Source organism: Oratosquilla oratoria, chromosome 1 (assembly GCF_046742065.1).
Source record: "Oratosquilla oratoria isolate Oo_2021 chromosome 1, ASM4674206v1, whole genome shotgun sequence".
In the NCBI taxonomy this organism is placed as follows: Eukaryota; Metazoa; Arthropoda; class Malacostraca; order Stomatopoda; family Squillidae; genus Oratosquilla; species Oratosquilla oratoria.
The window spans coordinates 50,185,139-50,208,191 of record NC_134777.1 but is presented as its reverse complement, the minus strand read 5'-3'; the positions used below and the strand labels follow the sequence as shown (position 1 = coordinate 50,208,191).

The 23,053-nt window shown below is 40.5% G+C and overlaps 1 protein-coding gene across 4 annotated transcripts in view; it reads left to right on the top strand.

Moving 5' to 3' along the window:
* The first annotated feature begins 4,077 nt into the window (after window positions 1-4,077).
* Window positions 4,078-23,053, top strand: part of LOC143039474 (E3 ubiquitin-protein ligase RNF115-like) — a 73,536-nt gene continuing 54,560 nt past the window's right edge. For 3 of the 4 annotated variants that reach the window (XM_076210703.1, XM_076209946.1, XM_076212238.1), the window contains exon 1: window positions 4,078-4,216. In XM_076210703.1, the coding sequence (XP_076066818.1) occupies window positions 4,130-4,216 (87 nt within the window). In that variant the 5' untranslated portion in view covers window positions 4,078-4,129. Of the gene's footprint in view, window positions 4,217-18,530; window positions 18,610-23,053 lie in introns of all 4 variants that reach the window. The other variant, XM_076211522.1, reaches the window with a different exon arrangement.

The following is a 23,053-nucleotide window of genomic DNA, read 5'->3' as shown; positions in this document are numbered from 1 at the left end:
AGAGTTTCGCGTTTGGAGGCATCCCTAATTTTTTCAGGGTCCTCAAAGATGCCAAGCACTTTGAATCGATTAGATATTGTTCCCCGCATACTTCTGGATGCACATATCTCCCCTAAGCTTTTTTACTGGAATTGGTACGAAATCTTATTGTTGCAATCACAGGTTTATGATCGGTACCATAGAACTCAGCACTCTGGTAAACCCCACAGCTATATAGGATCCTCCAACGAATACTAATAATTAAGCATACAATCGATCTCCTTTGCCACCCTAGTATAACTATACCTCGTCCATCGGTGTGGCTCTCGTATTTGGAACTAGGAACCAGCATTGCTTATCCTTCTTGTTTTTGCAAAATTCAGAAAGAGAGAGCAATTAGTGTTCCTGGTTCCAGAGGCAAGACATACTTCACAACCAGCTCTGTCGGTGCAAGTAGTTGCAATGAAGTCGCCTAAAACATACAAGTGTATCGTGGTGGGCCCTGGTTAACTATATTCTTAAACTTTACATAGATCATCTTCTCTACAAGTTCATACATCTCAGTAGAAGCATATACTGCACTAAGTGATGAAACCCAAGGCGTGCTTCAAACTTAGCTGCATGACACGTTCATCAACCGAAGCAATTCTTATAATGTGATGGTATATTCCATCAAATGCGTCTACAGCTACTCCAGTGAGGTGGACTCCATCGCGGGCGCCCGACCGATAGTAGGTGTAACCCCAGCTATTGACTTCATCACTGCCTAGTCTCCTCACCAAGGAGAGCGACACTTTACCCATTCTAAGCCTCTTGAGTTTCGCCGATAGAAAGGGTAGTTGATCGTTCTAAGAGAGGGAGAGAATGATCCAGGCGCCCACAAAGAATATCACCCAGATCCTGGCTTGACGCGTTTATGAGAGGAACAAAGGGAGTAATTGGTGAGGAACAGTGTGGGTTTAGGATAGGTAGAGGTTGTGTAGATCAGATCTTTGTGGTAAGACAGATATGTGAGAAAGCTATAGGAAAAGGTAAGGCTGTTTTTTGGGCTTTTATGGATCTGGAAAAGGCTTATGACAGGGTAGACAGGAAGACGCTGTGGGAGGTACTGCAGATATATGGGATAGGAGGAAAGCTGTTAAGAGCAGTCGAGAGTTTTTACGAGAGTAGTAGAGCTTGTGTTAGGATTAGAAATGGAGAGAGTGAATGGTTTGAGGTAAAGGTGGGACTTCGTCAGGGATGTGTTATGTCGCTCTGGCTGTTCAATCTTTACATGGATGGGGTGATGCGAGAGGTAAGTGCAAGGGTAGTGGGTCGGGTTGGAGATAATTAAAGAAAATGGAGAAAAGTGGGAGGTGAGCCAGTTGTTTACCGACGACACTGCGCTTGTAGCAGGATCAGAGGAGGGATTGAGGAAGTTAGTGACAGAGTTTGAGAAGGTGTGTGAAAGAAAGAAGCTGAAGATAAATGTGGGTAAAAGTAAGGTCAAGAGATGTACAAGGGGAGAGAGTGACAGCAGGCTGGAGGTGAGCATTAAGGGTGAAAGACTGGAGGAAGTGGATAGTTTTAGATACTTGGGTGCGAATGTGGCAGGAAAGGGAGGAGTGGGGGTGGAGGTAGAATGTAGATTGAGAGAAGCGAGTAAATGCCTTGGGGGATTAAAAAGTGTAATGAGAAATAGACATCTGGGAATGGATGCTAAGAGGAGGTTATATGAAGGAGTGATTGTGCCAACAGCATTGTACGGGGCAGAAACATGGAACATGAGAGAGGAAGAGAGAAGGAGTTTGAATGTGTTTGAGATGAAATGTCTGAGAATTATAATAGGGGTTACTAGGCTAGATAGAGTGAGAAATGAGGAGGTGAGGAGGAGAACAGGGATGGAAAGGGAACTGGGAGATAGGGCTGATGAAAGGGTATTAGGATGGTTTGGACACATGGAAAGAATGAGTGAAGAAAGATTAGTAAAAAAAGTGTGGAAGGCAGAGGTGGAAGGAGTGAATATGAGGGGGCGCCATAGGATGAGATGGATGGATGGGGTGAAAGGGGCATTACAGAAGAGAGGAATGTCTGTTGAGGAAGTACGGGAGAGGACAGAAGATAGGGGTGAATGGAGAGGGGTTGTGTATAGATGCTGCTGTGATGCATGAGGGGGAGTGGGTGGGGGATGGTGGGGTGAGGAAGTATGTATGAAAACAAAACAAAAATGACGCAGCCCGAAGGGATTTCTCCCCGTCTTCTCCTTTTCTGCATGAGGGGACGGAGAGAGGAGAGAGGGGGGGGGTCGCCGAATTTATGAAGCGTCCTTGCTGTGGATGTGCTGTGTCTTGCGACACTGCTTCTGACCTAGGGCGGTGGACAGGATGCAGGGATGACCCGTCGTCCAGGAGGTGCCAAGATAAGAGGGAGGGAGGAGGGTGGAGGGGAGTGGAATATATAGGAAATGGAATGGGTGGGAGTGGTTTCTATTCCTTTTTCTTTTTGGTTATCCCCCATGTAGGGGGAAAAAGCCTTTGGTATATGTATGTATGTATGTATGTATGTATGTATGTATGTATGTATGTATGTGTGTGTGTATGTATGTGTGTATGTATGTATGTATGTATGTATGTATGTATGTATGTATGTATGTATGTATGTATGTATGTATGTATGTATGTAATAGCTCGTCAGCTCGTGCAGCCAATTTGGTGGTTTCATGTTACAAGCCCACCTCCACCATATGTTTGCAAGTCATAGATATGGAGTTAACGATTCACCATTCCATGCCCACACCCACCATCAATCCCAGCGAAGGGAGACGAGGCTTTGGGCATACGTCTTTAACCCAGCAGTCCCATGGGTCGTGGGAGACTATATGCGTACACAACACTGGAAATGAGGGGAAGACAACCACGGACCGTGCGGTGTCGGCCCAGGCGGTAGCTACTTGACTCAGGGCGTGCTTGACTCGAAAGTTCAAACCAAGACGCTCAGCCGATATGTCTCTCTGGGGTAGGAGGGGTTGCCCGGGCTGGCCTGAATTAAGAACCAAAAACTCAATTTGTTTGTAACAGGGAGTCATCTTAATGCAACCACAGCATTGTGATATCACTTAGATTTCAGAACCCTCGTCTTCAGGCGCTATAGGGATGCCATCCATGGGTTATTGGTCCACAACGGGGTTGGATAGCCAATGACTCATAAAGTCCGTCTGTCCATTGGATTTTTTTTTTTTTTTTTTCATATAGGGTGTTCAGCACACCCTCCTCACTAACAGGAAACCAGTGGAGAAACAGATTTACTCGCCGACAACCCAGCTATGCAGCAGGTAGTACTGGGTTACATGGTATCAACAGATTGACAACTGTGCCTCCCCTGGTCTCGCATTGTTGCAAATTATCTGGTAGTTACTGGTAGCTGCATGATTAGCGACAATAGACATTGCATATCAACAGTATTTAGCCGTGACATCCTGCCTACATTGCTTTCTGTTCATGCGTAGTGGGCCAACACTGAATGAAACCACACATTCCAATCCATGCTGCCACAAGAAGTCCTTCTGATCCTATATACTGTACAGTATATAAGACCGGAATCGAACTTGGATCGCCTAAAATGACGCACCGTCACGCAATACCGTCTCGCAAACGAAATTAATGTGACTATTGAAAAGTATGTCTGTTCACGTACAGCGTGTACGCACGTGATTATGGTCGTTCATTGCATATAAACATAATGCGTGCGAACATAACACGTACAACCATATGTACAAGCATGGAGATGTTTGACGTAAGCTTGCGTTTCTTACATAGTTCGTTTGCACTCTTTCCCATATATAAATACACGAAATGGATATAAACTAACATCAAATTCAATTGAGAGGAACTCATTCTGCGTTTAGCTTTGTTTTTATTCCATTATGATGGTATAGAAATGTACGAGTACTTAGATACGTCAAATGAATTGAAAATTTTGTTTTAATTGCGTAATCCGGATCCATGAAATTGTACTAAAGATTTTCGTGTTATTTGTAAATTATTTTCTCTTAAATATATATTTTCGTCAATATGAACTTGAAATATTTATTTTGGAAAAACCTTGCCCGTGCACAGTTTTGCTTCGTATCCACAAAAGAAGAAGCTCGTGTCTCTCTTGAAAAGCAACGAAAATGGCGGAGGCGGGTGTAGAAACTGCCGCAACTTCTGCCAGATTCTTTTGTCACAAGTGTTATGTGGAAATCACGCCACTCTTACCAGTAAGTTTTCCAACAGAGGATGAGTTAATTCATACTTTGATGAAGATTTAGCGTGATCCAGAGACCATGTCAATGAGATAATGAACTGTGATTGCAAACTGTCAAGACGACTCAGAATGTATTGATAATGTTTCCCTGTAGCTTTGGTTTTGTTTTGGTGATGGAAGGAATTTTCTTGTAGATGGATTATGAATTTTTATATCCAGTAGATGATTTGGTTCTACTTAATACAGCCATAATTGTCTGAAGTTCACTTTGCAAGGATAGCGTGCATCGAAAACGTTGCTCAGGAAAACTCAACCATGTAGGCATCTTTGAATTAAAGATGGTACCAGTTGGATTTTGGGAATCGTGTTTTCAAGTCGGTCATTGGTGATTGGACTACCAGTCTATTCAGATTAGATTCTAGAGTCCCGATAGGCCCAGTTGCAGATATGTTCGCCAGAAGTAGGTAATTTTATAACAATTCAACTCTTCATCAAGGTCTTGCTACCTAGTAACCTAGTTTTCATTATGGCCTTTGTTATATATTTTACTTTGGTTAGATTGTAAAATTTGCTCGTTTTTTCTCGTCATTGTATGTAAAAAAAGATACATTAATATGACTATATTTCCTAAACTGGAAATACTTCTGATGCAGGTCAAAATTGCAGTAGCAAATGACAATAGGGCATTTGGATAGAATTAGCATTAATGAGGAATTTCAAGTAATATAAACATGGATAAAGATAAATATATATCATGTGCCTGTTCACTAAATGAGTATACTCTTTCATGCCAAACTTGTTTATCTGTTATTGTATTTGTTAACCCCCTAAACATGATGACGCCTACATAGGCATCATGAGGTGCAAGCGAGTAAATGAAGATGCTAGCATTGGCTTCCTGATCATATTTATTTTATAGTTATAGCTGAGTGACCCTCTTGTTCTGTGAACAGGCTCGATCACTTTTTCAGTGGTTACAAAAATTGTGGGTGAAAACAAGAATAACAGCCATAACTTTATAGTTTATAATGCACGTATTGTGATGTATCATTGTATGTCAGGCAGCTAATGTGCGTGTGAATATTTGAGTCACATTGAAGAGGATAGGGTTGTCTCACACAAGTAATCCTATAGTATAGTAGTACTGTCTGTAAATACTGTACTATTTGCTTCCCCATTCCTGTGAAAAATAGATAGCAGTCTTGGAAGCTAATAATTATTTATGAAAACATAGAGATCTGCATTCAGGTCACCATCCAGCACTTAAACATAACTGGCACAGAGTGGGTCTGACCACAGAGGCAAACTGCCCTGGATACCACCACGGTATAGACACTAAACACCATATTCAGCAGAACCTCTGTTTTCAATTGCAATCCATTATAAAAAATTGTTCCTGAACCACTGTGGTCAAGGACTGAAACAAGTTACTGATCTGTTGGATACAGCTTGGATTTTTTTTTTGTTTTCTTTCTTTCTTTCTTTCTTTTCTTCTTCTTCTCTCTATCTCCCCCTCCCTCCCTCCTTCCAGTCTGGTTGGTTAAGAACCAATAATTTGATTAAATACTGGAGCAAAGATTATTTGAAACTTTGGTCAAGAACCAATTTGTTTGATGAGCTAATAATTATCATAAGTCCTGGAATGTAGTTGTTCCTTTGCTAACAGAATTTGCTCCCCTACTTTGCCAAACAATTGAACATTTTAAAGATAACCATTTGCAGTGATAACATTTTAAAGAACACCCATCTGTTTAAATTTAAAGATAATGGACAACAATTGATATAAGATAGTACCTGTATGAAAATTAGTAATTATGTTATGTAGCATTTGTCATTTAAGATGATACAGAAAGCTAATCAATCAAATCAGCTATCCTGTGTCCACTGCTGAACAAAGGCCTCCTTCATAGCATTCCATGATTCACACGACCGCGCCATCCTGTGCCACGTCAATCCTGCAACCTTCTCAATCTTGTCTCTCCACCTGTCTGGTCTCCCTCTTCCACGCTTCCCATCTCGCGGCGTCCACTCAGTAACACACTTGCTCCATCGCTCATCAGTCATTCGCACTAACTTACCTGCCCAATTCCACTTCCTCTCTTTTACTGCTTCCACAATATCTTTCATTCTAGTCTGCTCTCTTTCGGTCTCTCAGCGTTATTCCCATCATTGATCTCTCCATTCTCCTCTGTGCTGTCCTTAGTTTTTTTTTCCCATTGGCTTCATTAGTTTCCAAGTCTCACACCCGTAGATTATTGCTGGTAGAATGCATTGATTGTAAACTTTGTTTCAAACATAAAGGTAGAGAGCCTCTCAGGATCTTATTATACTTACCAAACACTTTCCAACCAATTGCAATGCATCTTTTTATTTCATTATCATGATCTTTCATCACTTTCACCATCTGGCCTAAATAATTATACTCTTTAACTTCAAGACTCTCATCATCAATTACAATCTCTTTTCTTTGAAGTTTCGTGTTGAACATTGCTTTGGTTTTACTTTTATTCATTTTTAAACCTACTTTGACACTTTCCTTGTTTAGATCACTCAGCATATCTTGCGAGTCTTCTGCTCTTACTGAAATAAGAATGTCATCCGCAAATTTTAGGTGGTTCAAATATTTCTTTTCCCAACTGGATTTAGGACAGGTAGAGGTTGTGTAGATCAGATCTTTGTGGTAAGACAGATATGTGAGAAAGCTATAGGAAAGGGGAAGGATGTTTTTTGGGCTTTTATGGATCTGGAAAAGGCTTATGATAGGGTAGACAGAAAGGCACTGTGGGAGGTTATGCAGATATACGGGATAGGAGGAAAGCTTCTGGGAGCTCTCAAGAGTTTTTATGAGAGTAGTAGAGCTTGTCAGGATTGGAAATGGAGAGAGTGAGTGGTTCGAGGTAAAGGTGGGACTTCGTCAAGGATGCGTTATGTCGCCCTGGCTGTTCAACTTATACATGGATGGGGTGGTGCGAGAGGTAAATGCAAGGGTAGTGGGCAAGGGATTGGAGATGGTTAAAGAAAATGGAGAAAAGTGGGAGGTGAGCCAGCTGTTGTTTGCGGACGACACTGCGCTTGTAGCAGGATCGGAGGAGGGATTGAGGAAGTTGGTGGCAGAGTTTGGGAGAGTATGTGATAGAAGAAAGCTAAAGATAAATGTGGGTAAAAGTAAGGTGATGAGATGTACAAGGGGTGAAAGTGGCAGTAGACTGGAAGTGAGCATTAAGGGAGAGCGACTGGAGGAAGTGGATAGTTTTAGATACTTGGGTGCAAATTATGGCAGGAAAAGGTGGAGGTAGAATGTAGATTGAGAGAAGCGAGTAAATGCCTTGGTGGATTAAAGAGTGTAATGAGAAATAGACATTTGGGAATGGATGCTAAGAGGAGACTGTATGAAGGAGTGATTGTGCCAACAGGACTGTATGGGGCAGAAACATGGAACATAAGGGAAGAAGAGAGAAGGAGTGTGAATGTGGAGATGAGGTGTCTGAGAAGTATGATGGGGGTTACTTGGCTAGATAGAGTGAGAAATGAGGAGGTGAGGAGGAGAACAGGGGTGGAAAAGGAGCTGGGAGATAGGGTTGATGAAAGAATATTAGGATGGTTTGGACACATGGAAAGAATGAGTGAAGAAAGACTAGTAAAAGAGGTATGGAAGGCAGATGTGGAGGGAGTGAACATGAGGGGACATCCTAGGATGAGGTGGATGAATGGGGTGAAGGAGGCTTTGGGGAAGAGGGGAATATCTGTTGAGGAAGGACAGGAGAGGACAGAAGACGGGTGAATGGAGAATGGTTGTATATGGATGATGATGTGATTGCATGAGGTGGAATGGGTGGGGGGTGAGGTAGTATGTGTGAGCAGATGTTGACGCAGCCCGAAGGGATTTCTCCCTGTCCTCTCCTTTTATGCAATGGGGGGACGGAGAGGGAGGGGGTCGCCGATTTAATGAAGCGGCCTTGCTGTGGGTGTGCTGTGTCTTGCGACACTGCTTCTGACCCAGGGCAGTGGACAAGGTGCAGGGATGACCCGTCATCCAGGAGGTGCTCAGATATGAGGGAGGGTGGAGGGGTGTGGAGTGTATTCAGGGATGGAATGGGTGGAAATGATTTTATGCCTTTCCCTTTTTGGCTACCTCCCTTGTAAGGGGGAAAAAGCCTTGGTATATGTATGTATGTAACTCAATCTTCTGAAAATATCTTCCAAGTAAGCTGTAAATAGTTTCGGTGAAATTGTATCGCCTTGCCATACTCCTTTCTCAATCTTGATCTTTTCTGTATCTTTATGTAGTCGAATTATAGCGGTATCTTTCGCATATATCTTTTCTAAAACTTTTATGATCTGTTCATTTGTACCCTGCAGAGGTATATTGTATTCTGTCATTTTCTCGATTAGTTGGTTTATGGCCTGCAAATAGTCGAGTCGAATATCTACTCCTAAACCCTGCTTGTTCTCTCTGTTGGTATCCATCAAAAACTTGACTTAGTCTATTTGTAAGAATCTTGGGGAATACTTTATATACATTTGATAGCAAGCTAATTGGTCAATAGTTACTAAGGTCCTTCTGGTCTCCTTTTTTATGAAGTAAAATCACTATAGCATTACATCATGCATCAGGAACGCTTTCTAGACGTAAGCACTGGATGTACAACTGAGCTAATTTAATATGAACTAATTTCCCTGCGTCTTACAACAGATCTATCGATGTACCATCATCCCCAGGTGCTTTTCCTCGTTTCATAGTTTTTAGAGCAAATTCTACTTCTTCCTTTGTAATCTCTGGTACACTACTACTGTCTACACATGAATTTACTGATTCAACTACGGTCTTCGACGAGTAAAGCTCTTGGTAAAATTCTTGTACTCTTTTTTACCATTTTGTCTCTACATTTAATTTTCTCCATTTCTGTCTTTCAAACATATCATTTGCTGTCTTCCTAAAGCATGTTTGCACTCGGTCACTTTAATACTTTTACCCTTGCGAATAGTTTCCTCTATTTCATCCATGTTTCTCTTCCTTTTCTCTAATGTCTGCCTTTTGTTGATAAGCTTGTTTAATTCTACTCTTTCTATTTCGTCTCCCCAGCTTTTAATCTGCATGGTCTTTCTTCTTTTAATTAGGTCATTTGTAGCTTGGGAGTATTTGTTTTCACTAATGTTTTTTGTACTTCCTACTTTCTCTGCCGATTCCCTAGTGATATTCACTTAATTCAAATTAATATCTTCCACGGTGTCCTCATTAGTTCTTAGAACTTTGAATCTATTTTTAATTTCTAACTAAAAGTTTCTTTCGTATTATCCTTAACCTTTGCAAGGCTTATTTTTCTTTCTTAAAATTAGTTTATTTCTCTTGGCTCTGAAATTGAATTTAGCTGTGCAACCTTCCATTCTATGGTCACTACCTATGTTGACTTTATTTATCACCGTAACATTGTTAACGCTTTTGCTTTAATCTCCTAGTATGAAGTCTATTTCGTTCTTTGTTGTTCCATTTGGACTTCTCCATGTCCATTTACGACCTACACGCTTTTGGAAGAAAGTGTTCATTATCCTCTTGTTGTAGTTCTCTGCAAAATTTACTAATATCTCACCTCTCATTTCTTTCACCTACTCCAAACTTACCAATGCATGTCTCATCGCCCATCTTCTTCCCCACTTTAGCATTAAAGTCGCCTATTACCAATGTGTACTTGCTTTTTTCTTGATCCATTACATGACTTAAATCATCATAGAATGACTCAATTTCATCGTCTGAACTCTGTGAAGTTGGTGCATAAACCTGAACTATTTTTAGTGTACCTTTTACACAGCCTAATCACAATCCAAGCTTCTCTGTCGACAAACTACTGAATTTGACTACGTTATCAGCCACCACCCGGTTTATCAAGAATCATACTCCACTAGATCTTTCTTTGTCCTTACCTCTATAGTAGAACAGGTGGTGACCATCTTGTACTTGTGTCAGCCTTTCTTCCGCTCTTCGGACTTCGCTCAGTTCTACAATGTCCCACTTGATGTTGTCTAGTTCTTCCATTAAACTATCCAGCCTGTGATCTTCTGAGAGACTTCTTACATTGTAATTATAGATCTTCATTTTCTTCGTGTTTTTTAATGTCTAAGATTTGGATCTGCTTGGACAGTGCTTACTCGCATTTGGTGGCACGCTGCCCGTCAGCACACGAGGCAATGCGGTTGGACCTTTAAGGAGACGATGATTCAACAGGAACGCCCAGTTTTGTTTTAGTTGTGCTGTTCATATTGGCTATGAAGGGGGGTTGGCAGTAATCTCACCTCCGTGCCAACTGATTTCTTGGTAGCTATTTCTCTGGTGTCACCTTATTATATTGGGTGAGGCCCTATATCCATAGGGTGCCCAATGGTCCACACCGTCATTACAACGGTACTCCATATATCTATGAGGAGTTTCCCTGTTTGCCATTAGGGATGTCCCAGTTTGCAGTGGGTCCTGCGACTGCGTGTGAGCTGCTCTTTGTCTGATCTTTCTTACAAAACCTGTTCAACATGGGTGACCCTGCAGAGATTGTCTCTCTATCAACATAGCTTTTGTAGTCATTAAGATTCTCAAGCCTACCCACCATGTCAAGGTGTCAGCTCTCGAATAGGACAGAAAGCTAATACTTAACCTAAATTTTATATTTGTAGGAAAAAATTGTGCCAGGCAATAGTCATGATACTGGTGGGGGTTTCTATAGATTTCAAGCTAGTATAAAGTTGAAGCAACTGCTAGATTATATTGGAGTTCTTGTCCAATACGCTTGGGTCTCAAAATTTGACAGGGTTAAGCATCAAAATGCAAATCACCTCTCTTAGCAAACAAATTGTCTAATATGGAGGTGATTTGTGTTTTGAAAAAAATGCTTTTTGACACGGAAAACTGCCCTAACCCTGTCAAATTTTGAGACCCCAGTGTATACCTTATTTTGAGTAGTGCTCAACAACTTGTTGCTGCCAAAATATTCAGGAGGGTTGCCTCATTTACTCCCTTTGCTGTCAAAACAAAACATACATGTGTCTGCATGGTATATGGAGTGAAGTACACCCATTCTTTGATGTAACTGACAGAAGGGAAGACAGAATCAGTCAAGTGAATATAATAAATTTATATCATATTTGCTTTAATTTGATTATCAGACTTACATAGGGTTGTGATTTTTTTGTAGTGGGGGACTTTGAAATTTATTATTGTATGTTGTCTCTTCCAAAATCTATTAAATGAGGGTCTGTTTACTAGAGTTGAGTGTACTCAAGTGCTCATATGTATGTAAATGTGTGGCCAGTGAATCATTTCCAAACACTAACAAGTGTCTGATGTCATCATTATAGAAAAATTCAGTTGGCAGAGACTACTTTTACTTTAGCCATAGATTCTGAATGTACAAAATAAAAGGATCACATGAAGAATTGTCACCCCAGAATGCCCACATGAAGAATTGTAACCCAATGAGATATCCCACCTGATGAATTGTCACCCCAGTATGCCGAATATCAACAGTGGAATAAAGATTAGGTTAGGTTGTCATCAACTTATACAACCAAAGCATTGTAAACCCAGGATGGCCCACATGAAGAATTGTCACCCAAGTATAGCCCATATGAAGGATTGTCACCCTGTCAAAGTCTGGGGTGACGATTCTTCACGTGATCCAAATAAAACAATGAGAATAATTACAGGATATATCAGAACCACCAAAAACCAAAATTTTCCCCATAGAACATCACATAAAAATGATAGGTACAGTCTATTTCACTTGTTTCATTACATAACACAAGTGCAGCCATCTGAACACAACAGAGAATCTACACTAGTAGTATACTTTTGAAACATGTAAAGTAACCTACTGCCTGTTCACAACACATTCACACTCAAATCACAAAACAAGAATTGCAAAAGTAACACTATCTCCCAAAGAAAAATCCCTTCCAAGAAGACCAAGAACTACACAAGCATGACTACATTCAGGTCCCCACCCAACATGGAGTAGCCCTGGGCACAGAAACAAGCTGCCCCAAATGCAACCATCATATAGAATACACTGAACACCTAATCTTACACTTCCCCACCCAAGCCATACCCAAACAACACAATATTTCTTCCTTGAGTGGTATAGGGGCCAATTCAGTGGCTGTTGGCTGTTAGATGGTACCCATGGGTCTCCTGCAAAAGAGAGAAGATAGATTGATTGATTCTGGGTGTAGAATGTATTATTCTCTGGTGGTGTACTGGTTTGTCCATACCAGGAATAAAATAGTACTATTTGTCAGAATTCATAGTTACGTTGGTTTTTTATAATGGTGTTTTAAATTCTATTGCATTTGTTTTTCCTCATCTTACCCCTCCTTCTCCAGACAAACTATTGTAGAGTTAAATTCCATTCTATGATATTGGGGGGCTTTAGGAAGTGAGTATATGATGTATAGAAGATGGTTCCCAGTTCTCTTCACAAAAATGTTCTGTATTTACCTAATTGTAGTATACAGGAAAGTAGCAACACTTGGGTCCTGTTACCTATTCTCTAATCTCCTAACATACCTAGACTCAAATTCATGTATGGTTCTAACTTAATCTATATCTTTGATTTTCAATTATTATGTTTAGATTTGAACTCTTCTATTGTTTTAGCTTGGGCTGTATCACCTAAGCTATTCCACATATACATTTATATAGAAAACTGTATTTCTTCACATCCTTTTGACATGTGGTCTTTCTTAACCCTTTCGATACGATGACGCCTACATAGGCGTCATGAAGAGCAAGTGGGTATGCGAGGATGCCGATGTCAGCGTCTTGATTATATATATTGTAGTTGTACCTGCGTGATCCCTATACTCTGTAAACTGGCTTCTTCATATTTTCTATGGTTATCAAAATTCATGGGTGAAAGAGAACGAGCAATACAGCGGTAACTTTATTTTTTATAATGCTAGTATTATGACGCAACATCGCACGTCTGGCAGCTAATGCTTCCCGCAAGATTTTGGCCCGTATTGAAGGGGTTAAGTTACTTCCATGACTTCTTAACCCCTTCCATACGGTGCCGCACACGTAGGCGTCATGGACTTAGATCTCGGTGGCAGCAGCCAATGCCAGCCGTACGACGTGTCGTAATAATACTCGCATCATAAAATATAGTCACCGCTTATATCGATCGTTCTCTCTTCACCCGTGAATTTTGATAACCATAGAAAATGCGATTACAAAAGAATTAGAAAGAATGTCATTATGGAGGGGCAACTACAATAAATATAATCAAGACGCCGATATGGCAGCCTCGCGAATACACTCGCTCCCCATGACGCCTACGTGTGCGGCACCGTATGGAAGGGGTTAAAGCCCTCCCATCTTTAATCAAGAGATATCTTCCATCATTGCAATCCATCCACTTTAGTGACCTGAACACTGTAATCATGTCTCTTCTTTCTCTTTGATCTCTCAAAGTTGGCAGACCCAGTACCTTTAGTGTTTCCTCGTATGGTTTATCTGCCAGGCTGAGGATGTTTGGTTGCTGCCCTTTGTATTCTCTCAATCTTGCTCATATCCTTCACTGTGTGGAGACCATACTACTGATGCATATTCTAGTCTTGGACACATCAGGATTTCAATGAGTTTTTTCATCATCTCTTTATCCATATAGTGGAACATCACTTTAATCTTAGTAGACCATATGTCTCTCCCATATTCCTGCTGGTGTCTGTCAGGTGACAGGTTGTCTTTTATCAACACTCGCAAGTCTTCCTCCTCTTTTGCTTTTGGAATGTGTTCTCTTCCCAAGAAATATTTTAAAGATGGTATTTTGGTGCTATTCCCCATTTCTAGTACTTTGCATTTGTTTGGTATTGAGCTTCATTTCTCATTCTTGGCCCCATGCAAAAATAGTATCGAGATCTTGCAATATTCCACTATCCTCATTTTTTACTCTTCTCGTGATTTTTGCATCATCTGTGAACATGTTGGCATTGCTTGTTGTTCTTTCTATCATGTGTTAAACATAGACAAGAAGCATTATTGGTGCAAGTACTGAACCTTGTGGAACTCTGCTCATTACTGCTCTCTAGCTTGACATCTTGTCCTTTACTACTGCATTTAGTTGGTTCATTGTGTACAAAGGGTCTATGTCAAGTATCTGCCTCTGAAACCAGCCTGTTCTCTTGACTGATTTTCCTCTAAAACTTAGTTTAAGAATCTTGGAAAACATAGACAACAGGCAGAAAGAAAACTGGGAAAAACAAATACAAGAGATTGGAAAACAAATAATGGCAAATTATGGGGAGCTGTAAAAAATATAAAAAACAAAAATTCAGTCCCCACCCCACCCTAGAAGCAGCAGGTGTGACCCAAGGAAAAATACTGTCACTAAAACAGCAGTGCATTATCATCAATAAGCATTCTTGAACACACATGTAAAAGGCAGTTGTCACAATCTGGCATGTTTTTCTATTTGCTGTATCAAACCTGGTCTAGGTTCAATCAGTTCTATCAATCCAGTTGCCAGTGTGCTTTATGCCTTTAATCAGGAACTTTTCTTTCTTAAACTGGATATGAAATAATGACAAAATGCAAAATATAACTACATATACCTAGAGCTTTTTTCCCCTTACAAGGGAGGTAGCCAAAGTCAAAGGCATAAATCCACTCCCACCCATTTCATCCCCACATACTCCACTTCCATTCACCACATCTTCCTCTTTTCTTGGCTCATGGATGATTGGTCATTCCTGCATCTCACCCACTGCCCTGGGTCAGAAGCAATGTAGGTAGTCACAGCATATCCACAGCAAAGCCACTTGATTTAATTGGTGACCCCACCTCTCCATCCCCTCATGAAGAAAGAGAAGACAGGGAGAAATCCCTTTGGGCTGTCAAAATATCATTCACAATTACTCCTTTGCCCCCCATCCCCCACCCACTCCTTTCCATGCATCACAGCATCATCCATATACAACCATTCTCCACTCACCCCTATCTTATGTCTTCCCCTCGACAGACATTCCCCTCTCTCCCAATGCTCCTTTCACCCCATCCATCCATCTCATCCTTGGTTGTCCCCACTTATTCACTCCTTCCACCTCTGCCTTCCACATATCTTTTAGTAATCTTTCTTCACTCATTCTTTACATGTGTCCAAACCACTCCAATACTCTTTCATCAACCCTCTCCCAACTTCCTTTCCACCTCCTCATTTCTCATTGTCCAGCCATGTAACCCCTACCATGCTTCTCGGACATTTCATCTCAAATTTAAATTCTTCATTTTGTTCCATGTTTCCACTCCATACAGGGCTGTCAGCACAATCACTCCTTCATACAATCTCCTCTTAGCATCCATTCCAAAATGTCTATTTCTCATTACACTGTTTAACCCCCCAACACATTCACTTGCTTCTCTCGATCTACATTCTACCACCACCTCCACTCCTCCCTTTCCTACCACATTCACACCCAAGTATCTAAAACTATCCACTTCCTCCAGTCTCCCTTAATACTCACTTCCAATTTGCTGCCATCCTCTCCCCTTGTACATCTCATCACCTTACATATTTATCCACATTTATCTTCAACTTCCTTCTTTCACACACCTTCCCAAACTCCATCACTAACTTCCTTAATCCATCCCCTAATCCTACTGTAAGTGCAGTGTCATCAGCAAACAACAACTGGCTTATCTTTCATTTTTTCCATCTTTAACCATCTCCACTCCCTGACCCATTACCCTTGCATTTACCACTCTCACCACCCCATCCGTGTATAAATTGAACAGCCAGGGTGACATAACACACCCCTGACAAAGTCTCACCTTTACCTCAGACCACTCACTCTATTTCTAATTCTAACACAGGCTCTACTACTCTCGCAAAAACTGTTGACTGCTCTTAACAGCTTTCGTCCTTTCCAATATATCTGCAATACCTCCCATAATGCCCTCCTGTCTAAGCCATTTCCAGATCCATAAAGTCCCAAAAAAAACATCCTTACCTTTTCCTAAAACTCACATATTTGCCTTATCACAAAAATCTGATCACACAACCCCTACCTCACCTAAACCCACAGTTCCTCACCAATTACGCCCTCTGTTCCTCTCTTAAGCGTCTCAATTAAAACCCGCTCATAAGCCTTCCAAACTACACTCAACAAACTGATCCCTTTGAAACTACTACACTCACTCATGTCCCCTTTTCCCTTTTAAAATGGAACTATACAAGTACTCCTCCAGTACTCTTCTCTCTTTTAGACAAACATTAAACAACCTCATCAGCCAGTCCACCATCACTGTACCTCCCTTTTTTAGACACTCCACATTACACCCATGCAACCCAAGTGCCTTAACTACTCTCATCATTTTAACAACTGCTTTCACCTCATTTTTCCTTATTTCTCCTTCATTTTCCTCATTCAGCACTGTCATTTTCATAGTGCATCTTACTGCAGCTACCATTGCCTCCCTATCCTCCTTCACATTAAACAACTCCCCAAAATACTCTGCCCATCTTCCTCTTACTGCCCTCTCTTCCATTATCATCTCTCCATCTGCACTTTTTACCTTTTCTTCTCTACTTTATTTACTTCCTCTTCCTCTCTTAATTTCATTCCAAAATATCTTTACTTACATGATATAAAATATTTTAACAGAGTGAATTTGCAAAATATTAGGGGCTTGAATGGAATAGGGGTGCGAATGTGTGTTGCAGCAAGCAACCCTCCCTTTTATATGTGGGTTATGTAAAGTGCCAATGGCAAGTGCCATTTTGCTGTATCTGTAAGTCTAGTCTATATCTCTATGTAGCTTCACACAATCCCTCCATTTTATTTTTGTGTGAAGAAGGTTTACAATTTATCATTTGCTATATATCAGAATCTTGCTGGAAAAAAAAGCACGATATGTGATGGTGTACTACCTCCCTGTGTCATCAATGTAGTGACCCTTGACCCTGTACTGCAAATCAATCTATTTGTGTACTCCTTCTCCATACTCCACAACATTCTTCTTCAGATCTGGAACTGGTGATTCCATTTCAGTTTACATATCCTTTCACAATCCCATATCTCACTATCTAGATTAAGATAGCTTAGTACTGATTGGATTCAACATGATTATATATAATAATTTTTATGACAGTCCCATGCAGGATTCGAACCCACTGCTTTCGGCCACCCATAGGATCACCTTCACAGACCCTTGACCCACTACATCAATTCAACTCTGTGAAGGTGATCTTACGGGTGGCCAAAAGCAGTGGGTTCGAATCGTGCATGCGACTGTCATAAAAATGATCAGATTGATGTCGCTGTTACTAGGGAATTTCTCTCATGATTATATGTATTGATGCCACAAGATAGCAAATGGGGGCAGTTATGGTCCTGTTACAACATTATATAACTATAGTAGGGATATGTGGACTAGCATTACCTAACCCAACTTATATAAGCTATGTTACACACTCATGATGCATCTTCATGACATATCATGACATAATGTAACACATCATGACACATCCCCCTTTCCCGGATAAAAAATGTTAAGCCTGTGAAGCAAGGCTTGGACATTTTGTGTCAGTACATAACAAGGTGTCAGTTACCACATTTTGTTTTCCTGGGATTTGTTGAATAAATCATATCCCTGGAGTGCAAATAGCAAAGTGGCTAATCTATCACTTTTTGTTTTCATATGTACATACATACATATACCAAAGGGTTTTTCACCCTACATGGGGGGTAGCCAAAAAGAAAAAGGCATAGAAACCACTCCCACCCATTCCATTTCCTATATATTCCACTCCCCTCCACCCTCCTCCCTCTTATCTTGGCATCTCCTGGATGACAGGTCATCCCTGCATCCTGTCCACTGCCCTGGGTCAGAAGCAGTGTCGCAAGACACAGCACATCCACAGCAAGGACGCTTCATAAATTCGGCGACCCCCCCCCCCTCTCCGTCCCCCCATGCAGAAAAGGAGAAGACGGGGAGAAATCCCTTCAGGCTGCTTCAAATTTTTTCTCATACATACTTCCTTACCCCCATCATACTTATGATATATTTCAGGTCACTAAGAATGACTACTTTTTTATCAAGAAAAACTTGAAATTTTTTCAAGGTTGATGTGAGGCTGAGGGCCCCCTTTTCAATGGTGGAATATTTCCTATAACTCTTTCATTACATGAGACATAAATGAGATGACCCTCATGACACCATCCTTTTCCTGAGCAAGCATAGCACCTATCACTACATGACTGGCATCACAAAAAATAATAAAAGGTCTTACTATAATCTGGAATTATCAAGATGGTCTGGCCTGAGAGAAGCTTTTTACATTTCTCAGTGGCTGCATCTGCACCTTCATCCCACCTAAAATGACTGTAAGAGAGTATGCAGGTTAAAGGAGGAGCTACCTCTGCAAGGTTTGGACAGTACCTTTGATAGAATCCAAGCATGCCCATGAATCTTCTAATACCTTATTTTGTCTTTAGGACCTTGTATTATATGATATCCTTCACCCTAGCTTCTAACTGATGCAATCCTGGTTGACTTGATGTCCTAGATATTCAGTGGTGCTCTTCCCAAAGGCACTTCTTTAGGTTTATGACAAATTGGGCTTGTTTCAGTCTGTCCAGTAAACCTTTCAACCTATTCATGTGATCATTCCATGTATCAGCAAACACAACTATGTCATCTGAGAATGCCTGGCAGTCTCTCGACTAACCAATTTACAAGGTGCTGAAAAGATGCTCCACTATATTTCATTCCAAACATGGTCATTTTGTATGGAAGTGCCCTTGTGGGGAAACAAAAGCAGATATCTTGGTAGCTCTGCTTGTAAAAGGGATCTGATATCCCTTCATCAAATCTATCTTTGACAAAAACTTTGCAGCAGCAACTTCCTCAATGAGATCATCTATTCTGGGGAGAGGGTAAGGGTTCTCTTTTGTGACCTCGTTCACTTTTCTGTAATCAACAGTCTCCACTCACCTCCAGGTATTGTTCCTAACACAGCTGGTGAAGCCCAAGGACTGATACTAGGCTCCACTAATCCTTGTTCCATAAGCTGCTTCACTTCTTTCTCTATAATCCTCCTCCTCTTAGGTGACAGTCTGTAATGGGTCTGCCTCACTGGCTTGGCTCCATCTTCTAAGACAACGTTGTGTGATATGGCTCGAGTAACAGTGAGGTATGAGGAAAATATCTTGGCATTCTTGCATAGGAGTGTTCATACTTCTTCACACATCTCTCCTGCTAGTGATGACAGAGATCCTCTAATGCCTCTCTTATATCTGATCTGTCTAAATCACAAAAGAAATTTAGATTCCCAATATCCAAATCAAAGTTTCCCTCAGCTTGTCCCATCTCAATAATACCAACTGCTTCCTCCTCCATTTCTCCCTGAAATTCCTTCAAGAGGTTTGTGTGCTTATTGCACACCTGATCTCCTCTTTGGATTTCTTATTATGTAGTTATCACTGCCTTTTGTTTTTTGGCTACCTCCCTTATAAGGGTGGAAAAAGCCTTTGGTATATGTATGATCACTGCCCCTTCTCTCGAGCACCTTGAATGGTCCTTCGTATTTTGGGTGCAATGAGGTAAGATGAGGAGATAATATTAAGACATAATCTCCAACATTGAATTATCTCCTAATAGTTTTCCTATCATAATAACCTTTGTAAACTTCTTTTGACCTTTCTAAGTTCTTATTTATTTATTAATTATTTTTATTTATTTATTTTATTTATTTATTTATTCATTTTTTAAGTTAGTACCTACAATCTTTGAGGAAGGGGTATTTCCATTAGAATCTTTTGACATCATCTCTTATAAGGAGGCAAGGAGCTCTCCTAGGGTTACACTGAACATCAGATGAAAAGGAGAAAATACTAGACCCTTGTGCATTGTTATTCAAGTGGCATATAATAGCAAATCTATGCCTTCATCCCAATCTCTCTCAAACTCTTTAAGATAAGTGTTCTGATCATACATTTTAGAGTTCCATGAAACCTCTCAAGACTCCATCAACTTTGTGGGTGGTATGTTGACACAACTACATGTCTTATCTTGAAGCCTTCCATGGCTCCCTTGAATATTCCACTTAAAGAGTTAGTGTCTCTGTTGCTTTGTACTTCCTTATGCATATTCATCTTACTAAAGTAAGACATTATGGTCTTACTGATTGTCCTTGCTTTTATATTCAACAGGTATTGCTTCAGCATACTCTGTGAATTGACAAATTGTTGTAAGCAGAAATGACTTCCCAGACTTAGTTTTTGGGGGAAGTCCTACACAATCAACAACTATTCTACAGAAAAGTTCCTCAATGACAGGAACTTGGCACATGAGTACCTTCATTGGAGTGTCATTAGGTTTCCTGGTCAACTGACACACACTACATTGTCTAACTATCCTTTTAACATCTCCTGACAAACATGGCCAATTAAAATGGTTGATTAGTGTTTAGTCTTGGTGACTCCAAGGTGGGCACAGGTAGCCTCATGGGCCAGCCCCACAATCTCCTTAATCTTCTATGGAACTTTAATTTGTGTAATGACATCACCTACCTTTTCTTGCACTTTATATTTTCACAGAAGTACACCATCTTCCACAATGAACTTGGTCTTACTGTACTTTCTCAAAAGTACACCATCTTCCACAGTGAACTTGGTCTTGCTGTACTCTTCTTCTGAGTCCTCCTGTTGCAGTTGGATGAGTTCCTATGTTTATGAGTTTCTCAAGGATCATTTCTTCTGCTTGGGCATCACCTTCCTGGTCTCCTCTTATATCTTCTGCTACTACCTGCTTCTCTTCCATGCTAAGTTCATCTTGTGATTCTTTCAGGGTCTTGTCTGCAACATTGCTTCAAACAGGAATTTGTTGTTGTTTCCATTTTGTTCATCTTCCTCTCATGTCTTCATGGTCTGAGATCTGGTAATGACTGCTAACGGATCCTCCAAGTCAGATTCGTCATCGTTTGTCTGTCTGGTCATGGGGTAGTTTACCATCTTTAGTCTAACCTGTACTATCTCACCTGCATCATTCCCAAGAAGGACATGTATCCCCGTCACTGTAAGTTCTGCTATTCCTACTTCAGTTCTCGTTGTCCTACCATCTATTTCAAGTAATATCTTAGCTGTAGGTGTCACTCCTCCAGCTAATCCCAAGATAAATTTACCTATTTGTCTATTTTCTAATTCTAGTATCACATTTGGCCTCACAATGGTGCAGGATGCCCGTGTCTTGCAGAGCCTTGACTGCGTATTTCCTCTCACTTCCCTCTCCTTCTATCTTGGCATCTTTCACATAAAGCAACCACTCTTGGCTTTCTCCTTTATCTTTCATCTTGTCTAACCTACCTTCACCTACATAGCAACTGCTATTGTCTTTATTCCCTGCTACTTCTCTTTTGTCTTGCTATAGTCCTTTCCATGTCTCCAGTCTTGTGTGCCCCCCATGCTTCCATTTCCCTTGGGGCAATTTCCTTCCCATGATCGTATTTACTGCAGGTATAGCATCTACTGTTGTGATCCATTTCCCTCCTAATTTTATCTACACGCATTTTCTCCTGCCTGGTCTGCTTGTTTCCCATTTCCTGCCTGTACCTTTGTCCATTTGGCCTAGCATAACAATCCTGAGTTATATATCCAAATCTACCTTAGTTAAAGCACTGGACTTGTCTTCTCCAGCTATCTCCTACTTATGGTCTCGCATATCTCTGACTCGGAATTTGTATCATGTTTCTCCTCCTAGATTCACTTGTCCTTAATATGAAATTTTCTGCAAAACTTGCTGCCTGTAACAAAGTCTCATATTTCTGTGTAGTTACATATAATGTAGTTTCATTGTTCAATAAGTTAAGGAATTGTTCAATTGCAAATACTTCTGTGGTTTTCTCAGCAGTTACTACATTTTTTGCATGTAGCCATTTGTCAAGGTTACACCTTATATTCTTGGCTAGATTCATATATCAATAACAAGTGTCCCTCCTAACCTCTGAATTCCCTTCTGAAATTTTCTGGGGGATTCTCATCTGCCTTTAGTATTTCATCCTTAATTAGATCATAATCATAAAGGCCTTCTTTGTCAAATACTGCATACACACCACTGGTACAATGATGCCTACATAAGCATCATGAGGCACGAGTGGGTACATGAGGATGCCAGCATCGGCATCTTGATTATATATACCGTATTTTACGGCTTGCAAGATGCTGCATCTTGGAAGACGCACAATATTTGAAAGAAATTTCTAAGAAAAAGTCATTCTTATACAAGAACACATTCACCATATACCCGACCACTGAACAAAAAACATAAGAAGCAAGGAGTCTGCTAGACTCTATTGTCTTAACTCTCATCATAAATTTGCTGAAGCACTCACCATCGATTCACAAATATGTAAATAAAAATAGCATAGGTAAATTTTTTAAAGGTTTTAATGGCGGGCGACGGGACGTATTGTTTACATTACGTAATCACTTATCCGATTTTCTTTGTATGACGATGACATACTAGTTGGTGGTTAGTAAATATACCACACATTTTTCATTGTCCAAGGGTGGTTTTATTTTCATAAAAATAAATTAAATTTTTCGAAAATATGCATGTAAGAATATAAAAATATATATATATATATATATATATTCACCCTCAAATCCCGAGAACTCGTCATTACTGGAAGGATTATGGTATTGGAAACACTTGTAACAGCTAAGTACTGAGTTCACATTGTACAAAAGGCTGAATTAAATAGTACTTAAGCTAACATCATAGTGTAATGACTCAACATACAAATCCAGAACGCTATCGGTCAAGTGTCCAAGCTCACTAGAGCCAGGGTGTTGCCTTACAATACAACATTCG